This window comes from Salvelinus fontinalis, chromosome 40, assembly GCF_029448725.1.
Source record: "Salvelinus fontinalis isolate EN_2023a chromosome 40, ASM2944872v1, whole genome shotgun sequence".
Taxonomy (NCBI): domain Eukaryota; kingdom Metazoa; phylum Chordata; class Actinopteri; order Salmoniformes; family Salmonidae; genus Salvelinus; species Salvelinus fontinalis.
In genome coordinates, this window is record NC_074704.1 from 1,650,777 (window position 1) to 1,669,743 (window position 18,967).

Sequence of the window (18,967 nt, forward strand, 5' to 3'; positions counted from 1 at the left end):
CTGTTAACAGTTTCCATTTGAATTGTTCCACAGCCCATAATGGAGGGTTCATTCAGGTCTCTCTGTTTAACTAAATACTAATTTTGTCTTTGGCAGGAGAGAGACCAGACTCTCAATCTGACAGCAGAAAGAGTCCTTCAGGAGATCCAGACCCTGAGACGCCCAATCCAGCGATGCAACACCATTGCTCCCAGTGTAATATGAGTTTTAAGTGGTTATGGAAGCTGAAAGAGCATGAAAGGAAACACACAGGAGAAAAGCCCTTCCAATGCTCCCAGTGTGGAAATAAATTCTCACGATCACATGACCTAAAATCACATGAGAGGACACACACAGGGGAAAAACCACACAATTGCTCACAGTGTGGAAAGCTTTTTTCCCATTTAGGGAACCTGAACAAACATAAGAGAATACACTCTGGAGAGAAGCCTTATCCCTGTTCCCATTGTGGAAAGAATTTTAGGTTGTCAGGTAACCTGAAAACGCATGAGAGGACACACACAGGGGAGAAACCTTACCATTGCTCCCTGTGTGGAAAGGATTTTACCAAGTTAGGGAACCTGAAAGATCACGAGAAGAAACACACAGGAGAAAAGCCTTACCACTGCTCCAATTGTGGAAAGGGATTTTCAACATCATCGGACTTAAGAAAGCATGAGATGACGCACACAGGGGAGAAATCTTACCATTGCTCTCAGTGTGGAAATAGTTTCTTACGATCACATGACCTAAAATCACATGAGCGGACACACACAGGGGAAAAACCACACAGTTGTTCCCAGTGTGGAAAGTGTTTTTTGCATTTAGGGAACCTGAACAAACATAAGAAAATACACTCTGGGGAGAAGCCTTACCCCTGTTCCCATTGTGGAAAATTCTTTAGGTCGTTAGATAACAAGAGGGAGCATGAGAAGACACACATAGGTAAGAAGCTTCACCATTGCGCCTTGTGCGGAAAGAGATATTCACGATCACATGACCTAAAATCACATAAAAAAAAACACACAGGCGAAGAAAACACACAATTACACACCAAGGGGAAAAATCACCCAATTGGTCCCGGTGTGGAAAGAATTTAACGCAGTTAGAGAACCGTTCCCATTGTGGAACTATATTTTCCCGGTCACATTACCTAAATTCACATCAAATCAAACCAAGCGGTATTTATTCAGCACATTTCAGACATGGAACACAATGAGCTTCACGGGAAAAAAACGATGAAAACAAAAACTGAAACGTTTACTACACAACAAACATAAGAGGATAAAAAACTAAAGATTGACTGGTCTTGGTCAGTGCCTGTACAGTTGACCAATGGCTGTCTTGTGTAGATCAGGCAGGAGAGCATTACAGTAGTCAAGCCTGCTTGTAATAAATATTTACTACACAACAAACATAAGAGGATAAAAAACAAAAGATGAACAATAAAACTATTTGTGCCCAGCTGTCGATAAAAACACCGGTGGGCTAGCACTGCTACCATTTGTCTGCTCCATTTTCATGATGGCGGCTAATTGCTACTTAACAGGAAATCCAGGACACAAACTTGCGGTGTCAGCCGTAAAGGCTGACTGCATTGCGGAACCAGTAGCAATTTTTTATTTTTTTTTAAATGTTTTTTTTGTATTATTATGGAATATTACAACATACAATCTACCTGTGCAGTGAAGCCTTTCAACATTTACATTACATTCATTCATCTAGCAGACTCCCATCCAGAGTTACCCTCAGGAGCAACAAGGGTCAAGTGTCCCGCTCAAAGGGATGTCGATAGATCTCCCACCAAGTCAAATCGAGGACTCAAACTATTTATATATTTTGTGAAATTAATACCAAGTATACAGTGGGGAGAACAAGTATTTGATACACTGCCGATTTTGCAGGTTTTCCTACTTACAAAGCAGGTAGAGGTCTGTACTTTTTTATCATAGGTACACTTCAACTGTGAGAGATTAAAGACAATCAGCGATCAACGAGTTCAAACAGGTGCAGTTAATACAGGTAATGAGTGGAGAACAGGAGGGCTTCTTAAAGAAAAACTAACAGGTCTGTGAGAGCCGGAATTCTTACTGGTTGGTAGGTGATCAAATACTTATATCATGCAATAAAATGCTAATTAATTACTTAAAAATCATACAATGTGATTTTCTGGATTTTTGACCTCTACATGATTTGTAAGTAGAAAAACCTGCAAAATCGGCAGTGTATCAAATACTTGTTCTCCCCACTGTATCTACTTCACCATCAACCCCATTTTATAGGTAAACTACAGGATCATGTAAAAGCTGTATTTTTTAAAAAGATCCAATCCGTAATATTGTAGACTTATCATAATTAGGAGTCCAGAAAAGTTATCTAGATCTTCAATGAGACATTGGCAGGGATTTAGCTTGCGGACTAAATATAAAACTTGAGTCATTGGCATACATGGATACATTTTTGTTTTTAAGCCTTGGATTTCTAATCCTCTGATAATGTTGTTGTTAGAGCAGATGTGGAGATATTTGTATACAAGACAGAACATACAGGGCTCCATGTACGTGTGTGTAAATATATGAAATATGAATGTATATGATGAAGTATCAGGTACATTCATGATTTATATTGACCTGATTGAGATATATTCATTTGTTGTTAGTGGAACTTAGTATTTGGTTCCCCCTCTTGCCCATTCATTGTACTGTGGTAAGTGTGTTAGTGATAGGATGAAGGCAGGAAGTTGGGACTTCAGGCGAGGGGAGGAGTCCTAGCTAGACACGGGTGCGGTATAGTCTTTTGACCATACAGACATGCAAAAAGGCCATTTTATGTATTTTTCACGTCAAGTAATCTATGCTTTTAGTTGATTGGAGAATCATTTTTTGTTAGATATAAGAAGAATAAACCTTTTTGTTACACCAGGATCACTGGATCTCATTGAATGTTTTTGCCGTTTGGGAACTTTGAATGTGGACCGTATGCGTCCGAAACAACCCCGCTTCAGGCTTGGGCAGTGGCTATGGTAAAGAGGAAAGGAAGCCACTACAGTTGTTATTTGATCTGATTTTAATAGCTAGCATTTCGATGGCCATAACGAATAGATATGTTGACAGCAGACACCCTTGTTTAACTCCTCTTGACAATTCAAAACTCTCTGAGAAGTAGCCGCTGTTTACTATTTTACAGCTGGCGTTGCTACACATAACTTTTACCTATTGAATAAGAGACTCAACAAAATGTTAAAAGTCCAGGCATGTATATATAAAATCCAGTCTTGTTTTATCAAAGGCCTTTTCAGAATCTGCTATAAATACCAGGCCTGACTTCTTAGATGTTTCATGTTGTTCTATTATTTCAAGTAGTTGTCTTATATTATCTCCAATGTATTGTCCATGTAAAAAACCTATCTGATCAGGATGAACAATACCTGGTAAAACCTTTTTAATTGAGTGCTTTGCATTTCGCTAGTATTTTTGCATATATCTACTTAAAATATTTTGCTTCCTCTTTTAAAATATCATTCGGAGAATCATAGATGACTTTGTCTTTAATAAGTTTCTGCCAATTATTTTTGGTAGAGTTTCTCTGTTGGAGATTCAGGAATAATTTGGTGCATTTTTCTCCATATTCCATCGTTTGCTTTATTTTTGTAATAGATTACATTAGATGGTTCTGGAATAAGTTCCTCCAGTTCTTTTTGTTTTTCGTCCAACCTATTTTGTATCTCTGTAGTATCATTTTTATTGCTGTCTACCTGTACTATAGGTTCATGTATTTCCATTGTTAGTCTTGTCTCTTTAGACAGAAACAACTTTTTTTTAAATGTATTATTGATGAATATTGAATTGAATGACCTCTGAAGGTACATTTAAAGGTATCCCAAACAATAAGGGGATTTGCTGAACCTATATTGTACTGGAAAAAATCTGTTATAAATTATTTAGTCTTAGTTAAGAATAAATTGTCCTGCAGTAGACTTTGATAAGATGTCAATATCCACATCCACATGAAAATTCTGTAAGAGTGAAGGCCAATTAGATGATGGTCTGATCACATTCTGTCTCCTATCAATACCTATTTAACCTTTGATGCGAGAGAGAAAGAGACAAGAAAGTAGCCAAGACGACTAGCTTAATTATGTCTCCTCCATGTATATCGCAATAGGTCAGGGGTTGTTAGTCCATAATATTTGTGTTCTCCGTAAGGGCACGGTGATGAGTGATTAGCTTTACGGTCCATTGAGGTACTTAACACTGTGTTATAGTCTACTAGCATAATTATATGATCATTTGTTGCCTGTAAGTTCAATAAATTGGTATAAATGTTTTCTAATAAGTATGGATCATCCTGATTTGGACCATATAGATTAATACCATATAGATTATCTGTTTTTCCATCCACTTTTATATTCAAAAGGAGCCACCTTCCTTGCGAATCATTCTTGACTGTTTACACATTCGGATCGACATTTTTGTTAATTAATATCATCACACCTTTTGAGTTCCTTTGTCCATGACGGAACATTATTTCACCACCCCATTCCTTTTTCCACACAACTTCATCTAAGGATGTAGATTGAGTTTCCTGTCAGTAGTATATGTTATATTCCTTTTTCAACCCAACTTCATCTAAGGATGTAGATTGAGTTTCCTGTCAGTAGTATATGTTATATTCCTTTTTCAACGCAACTTCATCTGAGGATGTAGATTTAGTTTCCTGTAAGTGGTATATGTTATATTCCTTTTCTTTCAGCCGCATAAAGACTGATCTTTTCCTATAATCTCTTAAGCCGTTACAATTATAACTGGCTATACTTATTGTAGCCCTTACTGTAACTATATACTATTCTCAGTCTAAATGAACCATAATTAGTGCTTGTAAAGTTACTGCCATAAGAGGTATTTTGACGGTCAAAAATAGAGATTTCAAATGTCTGATGTTTAGAATTCAAGAAACAGGTTCGAGCCACATTTGTTTGGTTTTGTTTGCCTGTGCCACAGATGTTAGAAAATTTTGTCAAGATATTACGTGTGTAGTAGATCTGTGTAGGTTGATGTGTATGATACTGGATGTGATTTAGTAAGAGTGTATACAATGTCTGGATTAGAGTAAGACTATAATATGTGATGTCTAAATAAAGAAAAGAGACCTTGCATTACTATAGAGACCTCTTCATTACAGTCCAATGTATCCAGTACAATATGTTATTATTCCCCAATGTTTCTGTTCTGATATCTTCCCATTGCTTGTTGTAAACATAAATAAACATGTAGACAAAGACAAAGGCCCTGTTCTGATATCTTCCCATTGCTTGTTGTAAACATAAATAAACATGGAGACAAAGACACAAAAGATAGACAAACAAAAATCATATTTAATTACAGAAAAGTTCTCGACAATAGAGAGAGACAGAGTGAGAGAAGAAAAGAGAGGGGAGAGGAGAGAGAGAAGCTATTGGGAAATCATCCACAAGCTACTGGGGAATCTTCCACAAGCTACTGGGGAATCCTCCACAAGCTACTGGGGAATCCTCCACAAGCTACCGAGGAATCCTCCACAAGCTACTGGGGAATCCTCCACAAGCTACTGGGGAATCCTCCACAAGCTATTGGGGAATCCTCCACAAGCTACTGGGGAATCCTCCACAAGCTACTGGGGAATCCTCCACAAGCTACTGGGGAATCATCCACAAGCTACTGGGGAATCATCCACAAGCTACTGGGGAATCGTACACAAGCTACTGGGGAATCCTCCACAAGCTACTGGGGAATCCTCCACAAGCTACAGGGGAATCCTCCACAAGCTACTGGGGAATCCTCCACAAGCTACTGGGGAATCATCCACAAGCTACTGGGGAATCATCCACAAGCTACAGAGGAATCCTCCACAAGCTACAGAGGAATCCTCCACAAGCTACTGGGGAATCATCCACAAGCCAAGAGTGTGCAAAGCTGTCATCAAGGTAAAGGGTGGTTACTTTGAAGAATCTCAAATATAAAATATATTTTGATTTAACACTTGGTTTAACACTTTTTTGGTTACTACATGATTCCATATGTGTTATTTCGTAGTTTTGACGTCTTCACTATTACAGAAATAAAGAAAAACCCTGGAATGAGTAGGTGTATCCAAACTTTTGACTGGTACTGTATGTTGGGTTGGTAACATGTGGAAAGACCCACCTCATTGGTTAATACTCCCTGTAGTAGAAACATCTGTTGGGTTGGTAACATGTGGAAAGACCCACCTCATTGGTTAATACTCCCTGTAGTAGAAACATCTGTTGGGTTGGTAGAATGTGGAAAGACCCACCTCATTGGTTAATACTCCCTGTAGTAGAAACATCTGTTGGGTTGGTAACATGTGGAAAGACCCACCTCATTGGTTAATACTCCCTGTAGTAGAAACATCTGTTGGGTTGGTAGAATGTGGAAAGACCCACCTCATTGGTTAATATTCCCTGTAGTAGAAACATCTGTTGGGTTGGTAGAATGTGGAAAGGCCCACCTCATTGGTTAATGTTCCCAGTAGTAGAAACATCTGTTGGGTTGGTAGAATGTGGAAACACCCACCTCATTGGTTAATATTCACTGTAGTAGAAACATCTGTTGGGTTGGTAGAATGTGGAAAGACCCACCTCATTGGTTAATATTCACTGTAGTAGAAACATCTGTTGGGTTGGTAGAATGTGGAAAGACCCACCCCAGTCCACCCACCTCATTGGTTAGTTTTCTCCGGGTAATGAGTCATGCAGTTTAAAGGCAGTGGTCCATTTTGAACCCACAACTCCTCCCTGTTTTTCAACTAGTCGCTCAGTGTAACAGTATAACTTTAGACCGTCCCCTCGCCCCGACATGGGTGCGAACCAGGGACCCTCTGCACACATCAACAACAGTCACCCACGAAGCATTGTTACCCATCGCTCCACAAAAGCCGTGGCCCTTGCAGAGCAAGGGGCAACACTACTTATAGGTTTCAGAGCAAGTGACGTAACTGATTGAAACGCTACTAGCGCGTACCCGCTAACTAGCTAGCCATTTCACATCCGTTACATCAGTACAGCATCGTTAACGTTTAATTTAACGCTCTACTACTTTAACGTTCTGAACACTCAGTACTGTTACACCGTGTAGGAGCAGTTTGGATCTACTCAGCACTGTTACACCGTGTAGGAGCAGTTTGGACCTACTCAGTACTGTTACACCGTGTAGGAGCAGTTTGGACCTACTCAGCACTGTTACACCGTGTAGGAGCAGTTTGGACCTACTCAGTACTGTTACACCGTGTAGGAGCAGTTTGGACCTACTCAGTACTGTTACACCGTGTAGGAGCAGTTTGGACCTACTCAGTACTGTTACACCGTGTAGGAGCAGTGTGGACCTACTCAGTACTGTTACACCGTGTAGAAGCAGTTTGGACCTACTCAGTACTGTTACACCGTGTAGGAGCAGTTTGGACCTACTCAGTACTGTTACACCGTGTAGGAGCAGTTTGGACCTACTCAGTACTGTTACACCGTGTAGGAGGAGTTTGGACCTATTCAGTACTGTTACACCGTGTAGGAGCAGTTTGGACCTACTCAGTACTGTTACACCGTGTAGGAGCAGTTTGGACCTACTCAGTACTGTTACACTGTGTAGGAGCAGTTTGGATCTACTCAGTACTGTTACACCGTGTAGGAGCAGTTTGGACCTACTCAGTACTGTTACACCGTGTAGGAGCAGTGTGGACCTACTCAGTACTGTTACACCGTGTAGGAGCGGTTTGGACCTACTCAGTACTGTTACACCGTGTAGGAGCAGTTTGGACCTACTCAGTACTGTTACACCGTGTAGGAGCAGTTTGGACCTAGTTGCCTTATTGGGATAACTGTTTGTTTGATTTTCTAAATGTGCAGGAGTAAATTGTTTTAAATTCTCACCCATTAAAGATATTCGCTAATCGACACATGCTTTTCTTTATACGTCTCAATATAATTATATTATATCATTAAATAAATTAAAAATCTAATTAAGTGTCTCAAAATAAAATAAATATTTCCCTTGACTGTGTTACCCTCCCACCCAGCAGGTGGCGATGTGCTTGTTTCAGGCAATGCTGCCAATGTGACGTATATTCTAATGGACGGGACTCTTCTTCAACAACAACAGCGAGTCATTCACCTCAAATGCTCTCTAGCCAACATAGCCGAAAACATTTCAGCTCTTTAAATACTTCGTTGTATATTAACCACTGTGTTTTAAACACACTTGTCGTATCTATTAGCTAGTTACACCATTTAATTGAATATTTACGTTGTTGTTAGTCAGCTAGCTAGCTAGCTGGCTGGGTAAATTAGCAGTAGTGCTAGTCTAGTCACTAATGCTAACTAGCTAACATCCCGACCATGAGTTCACTAAACGACTCCCCCACTTCTAAAGAGGGGATCTGCTGGACGGAGAAAGATACTCTGGGGCTGAACATTGTCTTGAAAGAGGAGAAGGAAGAAGAGGATGTGACAGTGAAACAAGAAACAGAGGTTGAGGCTGTTACAGTGAAAGAAGAAGAGAAAGAAGTTACATTGACAGAAGACGAAGACGCGTTCAGAGTGAAAGAGGAGGAGGATGTTACAGTAAAAGAGGAGGAAGAGAAAGAGGAGGTGACTGTCACAGTGAAAGAAGAGGAAGAAGTTTTTGGCATGAGGGAAGTGGGGGAGATTACTGTCACATTGGAGGAAGAAGAGGAAGAGACAGGAGATCTGATTAACAGCAGTGAGTAATATCTTAAAAACAGGGGTACAAACTTAGCAGTTGTTGAACGATGTGTGGTTTTAAAGGGGCATTCTACTGAGGGTCTACACTTTAATAGTTCTGTGCTGTAGGAATTGTGAAAGCTACAAATAGACGGGGCGGCCAATAAAACGTTAATCAATCAAATTCAATCAAATGTATTTATAAGCTCTTCTTACATCAGCTGATGTCACAAATTGCTGTACAGAAACCCAGCCTAAAACCCCAAACAACAAGCAATGCAGGTGTAGAAGCACGGTGGCTAGGAGAAACTCCCTAGAAAGGCCGGAACCTAGGAAGAAACCTAGAGAGGTACCAGGCAATGAGGGGATGGCCAGTCCTCTTCTGGCTGTGCCGGTTGGAGATTATAACAGAACATGGCCAAGATGTTCAAATGTTCATAGATAACCAGCATGGTCAAATAATAATAATCACAGTGGTTGTCAAGGGTGCAACAGGTCAGCACCTCAGGAGTAAATGTCAGTTTGCTTTTCATAGCCGATCTCTACAGCTCCTGCTGTCTCTAGAGAGTTGAAAACAGCAGGTCTGGGACAGGCAGCACCTCCAGTGAACAGGTCAGGGTTCCATAGCCGCAGGCAGAACAGTTGAAACTGGAGCAGCAGCACCGCCAGGTGGACTGGGGACAGCAAGGAGTCATCAGGCCAGGTAGTCCTGAGGCAGGGTCCTAGGGCTCAGGTCCTCTGAAAGAAAGAGAGAGAGAATTAGAGAGTGCATACTTAAATTCACACAGGACACCGGAAAAGATAGGAGAAATACTCCAGATATAACAGACTGACCCTAGCCCCCCGACACAAACTACTGCAGCATAAATACTGGAGGCTGAGACAGGAGGGGTCGGGAGACACTGGCTCCGTCCGACGATACACCCGGACAGGGCCAAACAGGCAGGATATAACCCTACCCACTTTGCCAAAGCACAGCCCCCACACCACTAGAGGGATATCTTCAAACACCAACTTACCATCCTGAGACAAGGCCGAGTATAGCCCAAAAAGATCTCCGCCACGGCACAACCCAAGGGGGGGGCGCCAACCCAGACAGGAAGTTCACGTCAGTGACTCAACCCACTCAAGTGACGCACCCCTCCTAGGACCGGCATGGAAGAGCACCAGTAAGCCAGTGACTCAGCCCCTGTAATAGGATTAGAGGCAGAGAATCCCAGTGGAGAGAGGGGAACCGGGCCAGGTAGAGACAGCAAGGGCGGTTCGTTGCTCCAGAGCCTTTCCGTTCACCTTCACACCCCTGGGCCAGACTACACTCAATCATATGACCTACTGAAGAGATAAGTCTTCAGTAAAGACTTAAAAGTTGAGACCGAGTCTGCGTCTCTCACATGGATAGGCAGACCATTCCATAAAAATGGAGCTCTATAGGAGAAAGCCCTGCCTCCAGCTGTTTGCTTAGAAATTCTAGGGACAATTAGGAGGCCTGCGTCTTGTGACCGTAGCGTACGTGTAGGTATGTACGGCAGGACCAAATCGGAAAAATAGGTAGGAGCAAGCACATGTAAGGATTTGTAGGTTTGTCACAGTTTTATTTGAGACGACTGTACAACCTTTGTAACATTTGTAAACATCTGAATATCTCTTTCTGTAGTGCTTTGCTTGACATCACATAAAAGCAAAAATCAACTCACGATGAAGAGGACAGAATCAAGACGAGGAAGGATCATTTTGATCTGGATGAAATGTATACAAATAAATGTATAAAAACAAAAATTAGGTTATTTCAAATCCTTAGTAGTACTTAAGAAGCATTTCTGCATCAATCTAAGTAACATAATTATAATAAAATAATAACTAATCCTCATCAGAATCCGTCAGTTTAAACTAGAGATGTTAAGACGCAGCACATGGGCTGAGTCTTAATCCACCGCAGCATGGGCTGAGTCTTAATCCACCACATCTGCCTATGTTGGCCTTCCGCAGCTGCGGTGGAAGATGGCCAAGCTACAAATCAAGTGTTATTTGTCACATGCGCCGAATACAGCAGGTGTAGTAGACCTTACAGTGAAATGATTACTTACAATCCCTTAACCAACAATTCAGTTTGAAGAAAAACATTTCCTGATCTTATATCTCCTAGACAGAGGACATTCTTATATCTCCTAGACAGAGGACATTCTTATATCTCCTAGACAGAGGACATTCTTATATCTCCTAGACAGAGGACATTCTTATATCTCCTAGACCAGGGGTCGGGAACCTATGGCTCCCGAGCCAGGTGTGGCTCTTTTGATGATTGCATCTGGCTCGCAGATTTAAAAAAAATATTTAAAAAAGTGAGAATTTTTTTATTTATTTTTTCTCCCCTTTTCGCCCCAATTTTCGTGGTATCGCTAGTAATTACTATCTTGTCTCATCGCTACAACTCCCGTACGGGCTCGGGAGAGACGAAGGTCGAAAGCCATGCGTCCTCCGAAGCACAACCCAACCAAGCCGCACTGCTTCTTAACACAGCGCGCTTCCAACCCGGAAGCCAGCCGCACCAATGTGTCGGAGGAAACACCGTGCACCCGCCCCCCTCGGTTAGCGCGCACTGCGCCCGGCCCGCCACAGGAGTCGCTGGAGCGCGATGAGACAAGGATATCCCTACCGGCCAAACCCTCCCTAACCCGGACGACGCTAAGCCAATTGTGCATCGCCCCACGGACCTCCCGGTCGCGGCCAGCTGCGACAGAGCCTGGGCGCGAACCCAGAGACTCTGGTGGCGCAGCTAGCACTGCGATGCAGTGCTCTAGACCACTGCGCCACCCGGGGGGCCTATTCTCACTTGTTTTAATCCATCCATCGATTTTTCACTGCTCATGTCCTGTTCAGGGCTGCAGGAGCAATTGTCCATTATTTTAATTAAATGATACTGGCCTACGTTGGCCGTTGCTAGGTAAAACGGGTAAACAACTCCTTTTGAATCAGTCTGCTCGGTCATTAGCTCAAAGCTAACCTTTCGACGAAGAAGATGGCGAAAATAAAAAAAGATGACGAGTATCGTACATTTCAGGACGAATGGACCGAAGAATTCGCCTTTGTGGAGAGAGCAGGTTCTGCGGTGTGTCTAATTTGCAATGACAAAATTACATCGATGAAACGGTCGAATGTAAAGCGGCACTTAGACAAATTCAGAGGGTTATTATACTGACATTTAGTTGAATTCACTTTTAAAATATATTATATGGCTCTCACTGAAATAAATTTCCAAATTATTTGCTTTCATGGCTCTCTTAGTCAAAAAGGTTCCCGACCCCTGTCCTAGACAGAGGACATTCTTATATCTCCTAGACAGAGGACATTCTTATATCTCCTAGACAGAGGACATTCTTATATCTCCTAGACAGAGGACATTCTTATATCTCCTAGACAGAGGACATTCTTATATCTCCTAGACAGAGGACATTCTTATATCTCCTAGACAGAGGACAGACACATCAACACCTTCTTCCTTATAATACACATTTTGACCGTCTTATTCAATGCGTTTCTATGGGCTATAGTAGTAAAGGACAAATAAAATACTTTATCAAATGTTAAAGTTTTTTTTTTGGGGGGGGGGGGGGCCTAAAGGGATCCTACAATTCTTAATCTAATAGCTAAATGATACATGGCATAACCATCTTAAAACAATTCCATATGTTAGCTCAGTCTAAAAACACCAACATTCCCAATGTTGGAAATTATGGAAAAATTACAATTTATATCAAACAGTTACACTGTTTCTACTATTAACCTTTTGTAATTATTTTTTTTATTTAACCTTTATTTAACTAGGCAAGTCAGTCAATAACAAATTCTTACTTACAATGACGGCCTACTGGGGAACAGTGGGTTAACTGCCTTGTTCAGGGGCAGAACGACATATTTTTAACTCGTCAGCTCAGGGATTCACTCTAGCAACCTTTCGGTTTCTGGTCCAACGCTCTAACCACTAGGCTACCGGCTTCCCCTTGTAACACAAGTCCATTTTTTTAATTCCCCAAAATAAGCATATATTTAAAAAACAAATGGGGTGAAATTTTATGTTTACAAATGTTTTTCTTGTTTTGAAAAGTACTTTTGATAAATTTCATCCATTCCATGTTATTCATTCAAAGATTTGAGTTTCTGTGATACTCAGGCAATTGAGCTAATCTGAAGACCTAAAATGGCCACCGATAGGGCCGTTATGGGCACCGGTGGATATGACCTAAAATGGCCACCGATATGGCCTTTATAGTGCAATATGGGTACCGGTGGATATGACCTAAAATGGCCACCGATATGGCCTTTATAGTGCAATATGGGCACCGTTGGATATGACCTAAAATGGCCACCAATATGGCCCTTATAGTGCAATATGGGTACCGGTGGATAGGACCTAAAATGGCCACCGATATGGCCTTTATAGGGCAATATGGGCACCGGGGGATATGACCTAAAATGGCTACTGATATGGCCGTTATAGGCAATATGGGCACCGGGGGATATGACCTAAAATGGCCACCGATATGGCCGTTATAGGGCAATATGGGCACCGGTGGATATGACCTAAAAGGTCCACCGATATGGCCTTTATAGTGCAATATAGGCACCGGTGGATATGACCTAAAATGGCCACCGATATGGTTGTTATAGGGCAATATGGGCACCGATGGATATGACCTAAAATAGTCACCGATATGGTTGTTATGGACACCGGTGGATATGACCTAAAATGGCCACCGATATGGTTGTTATAGGCAATATAGGCACCGGTGGATATGACCTAAAATGGCCACCGATATGGTTGTTATAGGCAATATGGGTACCGGTGGATATGACCTAAAATGGCCACCGATATGGTTGTTATGGACACCGGTGGATATGACCTAAAATGGCCACCGATATGGCCTTTATTGGGCAATATGGGTACCGATGGATATGACCTAAAATGGCCACCGATATGGTTGTTATAGGCAATATGGGCACTGGTGGATATGACCTAAAATGGCCACCGATATGGTCGTTATGGGGCAATATGGGCACTGGTTGATATGACCTAAAATGGCCACCGATATGGTCGTTATGGGGCAATATGGGCACTGGTTGATATGACCTAAAATGGCCACCGATATGGTCGTTATAGTGCAATATAGGCACCGGTGGATATGACCTAAAATTGCCACCGATATGGCCGTTATAGGGCAATATGGGGACCCGTTGATATGACCTAAAATGGCCACCGATATGGCTGTTACAGGGCAATATGGGCACCGGTGTATATGACCTAAAATGGCCACCGATATGGCTGTTACAGGGCAATATGGGCCCGGTGGATATGACCTAAAATGGCCACCGATATGGCCTTTATAGTGCAATATGGGTACCGATGGATATGACCTAAAATGGCCACCGATATTGTTGTTATAGGCAATATGGGTACCGGTGGATATGACCTAAAATGGCCACCGATATGGCCTTTATAGTGCAATATGGGCACCGGTGGATATGACCTAAAATGGCCACCAATATGGCCTTTATAGTGCAATATGGGCACCGCTGGGTATGACCTGAAATTGCCACCGATATGGCCGTTATGGGCACCGGTGGATATGACCTAAAATGGCCACCGATATGGCTGTTATAGGGCAATATGGGCACCGCTGGGTATGACCTAAAATGGCCACCGATATGGCTGTTACAGGGCAATATGGGCACCGCTGGGTATGACCTAAAATGGCCACCGATATGGCTGTTACAGGGCAATATGGGCCCGTTGGATATGACCTAAAATGGCCACCGATATGGCTGTTATAGGGCAATATGGGCACCGCTGGGTATGACCTAAAATGGCCACCGATATGGCTGTTACAGGGCAATATGGGCCCGTTGGATATGACCTAAAATGGCCACCGATATGGCCGTTATAGGGCAATATGGGCACCGCTGGGTATGACCTAAAATTGCCACCGATATGGCCGTTATAGGGCAATATGGGGACCCGTTGATATGACCTAAAATGGCCACCGATATGGCTGTTATAGGGCAATATGGGCACCGATGGATATGACCTAAAATGGTCACCGATATGGTTGTTATGGACACCGGTGGATATGACCTAAAATGGCCACCGATATGGTTGTTATAGGCAATATGGGCACCGGGGGATATGACCTAAAATGGCCACCGATATGGCCTTTATTGTGCAATATGGGCACCGATGGATATGACCTAAAATGGTCACCGATATGGTTGTTATGGACACCGGTGGATATGACCTAAAATGGCCACCGATATGGTTGTTATAGGCATTATGGGCACCGGTGGATATGACCTAAAATGGCCACCGATATGTTTGTTATAGGCAATATGGGTACCGGTGGATATGACCTAAAATGGCCACCAATATGGTCGTTATGGGGCAATATGGGCACTGGTGGATATGACCTAAAATGGCCACCGATATGGTCGTTATAGGGCAATATGGGCACCGGTGGATATGACCTAAAATAGTCACCGATATGGTTGTTATGGGCAATATGGGCACCGGGGGATATGACCTAAAATGGCCACCGATATGGTTTTTATGGGCAATATGGGCACCGGGGGATATGACCTAAAATGGCCACCGATATGGCCTTTATAGTGCAGTATGGGCACCGGTGGATATGACCTAAAATGGCCACCGATATGGCCTTTATTGTGCAATATGGGCACCGGTGGATATGACCTAAAATGGCCACCGATATGGTTGTTATGGACACCGGTGGATATGACCTAAAATGGCCACCGATATGGCCTTTATAGTGCAATATGGGTACCGATGGATATGACCGAAAATGGCCACCGATATGGTTGTTATAGGGCCATATGGGCACCGGTGTATATGACCTAAAATGGCCACCGATATGGCCCTTATAGGGCAGTATGGGCACCGGTGGATATGACCTAAAATGGCCACCGATATGGCCTTTATTGTGCAATATGGGCACCGGTGGATATGACCTAAAATGGCCACCGATATGGTCGTTATGGGCACCGGTGGATATGACCTAAAATGGCCACCGATATGGCCTTTATAGTGCAATATGGGTACCGATGGATATGACCTAAAATGGCCACCGATATGGTTGTTATAGGGCAATATGGGCACCGATGGATTTGACCTAAATTGGCCACCGATATTGTCATTATGGGCACCGGTGGATATGACCTAAAATGGCCACCGATATGGTTGTTATGGACACCGCTGGATATGACCTAAAATGGCCACCGATATGGACTTTATAGTGCAATATGGGTACCGATGGATATGACCGAAAATGGCCACCGATATGGTTGTTATAGGGCAATATGGGCACCGATGTATATGACCTAAAATGGCCACCGATATGGTCGTTATAGGCAATATGGGCACCGGTGGATAGGACCTAAAATGGCCACCGATATGGTTGTTATAGGCAATATGGGCACCGGATATGACCTAAAATGGCCACCGATATGGTTATGGGCACCAGTAGATATGACCTAAAATGGCCACCGATATGGTTATGGGCACCGGATATGACCTAAAATGGCCACCGATATGGTTATGGGCACCGGTGGATATGACCTAAAATGGCCACCGATATGGTTATGGGCACCGGATATGACCTAAAATGGCCACCGATATGGTTATGGGCACCGGTGGATATGAACTAAAATGGCCACCGATATGGTTGTTATGGACACCGGTGGATATGACCTAAAATGGCCACCGATATGGTTGTTATGGACACCGGTGGATATGACCTAAAATGGCCACCGATATGGCCTTTATAGTGCAATATGGGCACCACTGGATATGACCTAAAATGGCCACCGATATGGTTGTTATAGGGCAATATGGGCACCGATGGATTTGACCTAAAATGGCCACCGATATGGTCGTTATGGGCACCGGTGGATGTGACCTAAAATGGCCACCGATCTGGTTTTATAGGCAATATGGGCACCGGGGGATATGACCTAAAATGGCCACCGATATGGCCTTTATAGTGCAGTATGGGCACCGGTGGATATGACCTAAAATGGCCACCGATATGGCCTTTATAGTGCAATATGGGTACCGGTGGATATGACCTAAAATGGCCACCGATATGGTTGTTATAGGCAATATGGGCACCGGTGGATATGACCTAAAATGGCCACCGATATGGTCGTTATAGTGCAATATAGGCACCGGTGGATATGACCTAAAATGGCCACCGAAATGGCTGTTATAGGGCAATATGGGCACCGCTGGGTATGACCTAAAATGGCCACCGATATTCCTGTTACAGGGCAATATGGGCACCGCTGTATATGACCTAAAATGGCCACCGATATGGCTGTTACAGGGCAATATGGGCCCGGTGGATATGACCTAAAATGGCCACCGATATGGCCTTTATAGTGCAAAATAGGCACCGGTGGATATGACCTAAAATGGCCACCGATATGGCCTTTATAGTGCAATATGGGCACCACTGGATATGACCTAAAATGGCCACCGATATGGTTGTTATAGGGCAATATGGGCACCGATGGATTTGACCTAAAATGGCCACCGATATGGTCGTTATGGGCACCGGTGGATATGACCTAAAATGGCCACCGATATGGGCTTTATAGTGCAATATGGGTACCGATGGATTTGACCTAAAATGGCCACCGATATGGTTTTTATGGGCAATATGGGCACCGGGGGATATGACCTAAAATGGCCACCGATATGGCCTTTATAGTGCAGTATGGGCACCGGTGGATATGACCTAAAATGGCCACCGATATGGCCTTTATTGTGCAATATGGGCACCGGTGGATATGACCTAAAATGGCCACCGATATGGTCGTTATGGGCACCGGTGGATATGACCTAAAATGGCCACCGATATGGGCTTTATAGTGCAATATGGGTACCGATGGATATGACCTAAAATGGCCACCGATATGGTTGTTATAGGGCAATATGGGCACCGGTGGATATGACCTAAAATGGCCACCGATATGGTTGTTATAGGGCAATATGGGCACCGGGGGATATGACCTAAAATGGCCACCGATATGGCCTTTATAGTGCAGAATGGGCACCGGTGGATATGACCTAAAATGGCCACCGATATGGCCTTTATTGTGCAATATGGGTACCGGTGGATATGACCTAAAATGGCCACCAATATGGTTTTTATAGGCAATATGGGCACCGCTGGGTATGACCTAAAATGGCCACCGATATGGTTTTTATAGGCAATATGGGCACCGGTGGATATGACCTAAAATGGCCACCGATATGGTTGTTATGGACACCGGTGGATATGACCTAAAATGGCCACCGATATGGCCTTTATAGTGCAATATGGGTACCGATGGATATGACCTAAAATGGCCACCGATATGGCTGTTATAGGGCAATATGGGCACCGCTGGGTATGACCTAAAATGGCCACCGATATGGCTGTTACAGGGCAATATGGGCCCGGTGGATATGACCTAAAATGGCCACCGATATGGCCTTTATAGTGCAATATAGGCACCGGTGGATATGACCTAAAATGGCCACCGATATGGCCTTTATAGTGCAATCTGGGCACCACTGGATATGACCTAAAATGGCCACCGATATGGTTGTTATAGGGCAATATGGGCACCGATGGATTTGACCTAAATTGGCCACCGATATTGTCATTATGGGCACCGGTGGATATGACCTAAAATGGCCACCGATATGGTTGTTATGGACACCGCTGGATATGACCTAAAATGGCCACCGATATGGTTGTTATAGGGCAATATGGGCACCGATGTATATGACCTAAAATGGCCACCGATATGGTCGTTATAGGCAATATGGGCACCGGTGGATAGGACCTAAAATGGCCACCGATATGGTTGTTATAGGCAATATGGGCACCGGATATGACCTAAAATGGCCACCGATATGGTTATGGGCACCAGTAGATATGACCTAAAATGGCCACCGATATGGTTATGGGCACCGGATATGACCTAAAATGGCCACCGATATGGTTATGGGCACCGGTGGATATGACCTAAAATGGCCACCGATATGGTTATGGGCACCGGATATGACCTAAAATGGCCACCGATATGGTTATGGGCACCGGTGGATATGAACTAAAATGGCCACCGATATGGTTGTTATGGACACCGGTGGATATGACCTAAAATGGCCACCGATATGGTTGTTATGGACACCGGTGGATATGA

The 18,967-nt window shown here is 43.3% G+C and overlaps 1 protein-coding gene across 2 annotated transcripts in view; it reads left to right on the forward strand.

The window, feature by feature from the left end:
- The first annotated feature begins 7,635 nt into the window (after positions 1-7,635).
- Positions 7,636-18,967, forward strand: part of LOC129839178 (zinc finger protein 883-like) — a 43,500-nt gene continuing 32,168 nt past the window's right edge. Inside the window, exon 1 of one of the 2 annotated variants that reach the window (XM_055906475.1) lies at positions 7,636-8,729. In XM_055906475.1, coding sequence (XP_055762450.1) covers positions 8,366-8,729 — 364 coding nt within the window. In that variant the 5' untranslated portion in view covers positions 7,636-8,365. The remainder of the gene's footprint in view (positions 8,730-18,967) is intronic. The other variant, XM_055906477.1, reaches the window with a different exon arrangement.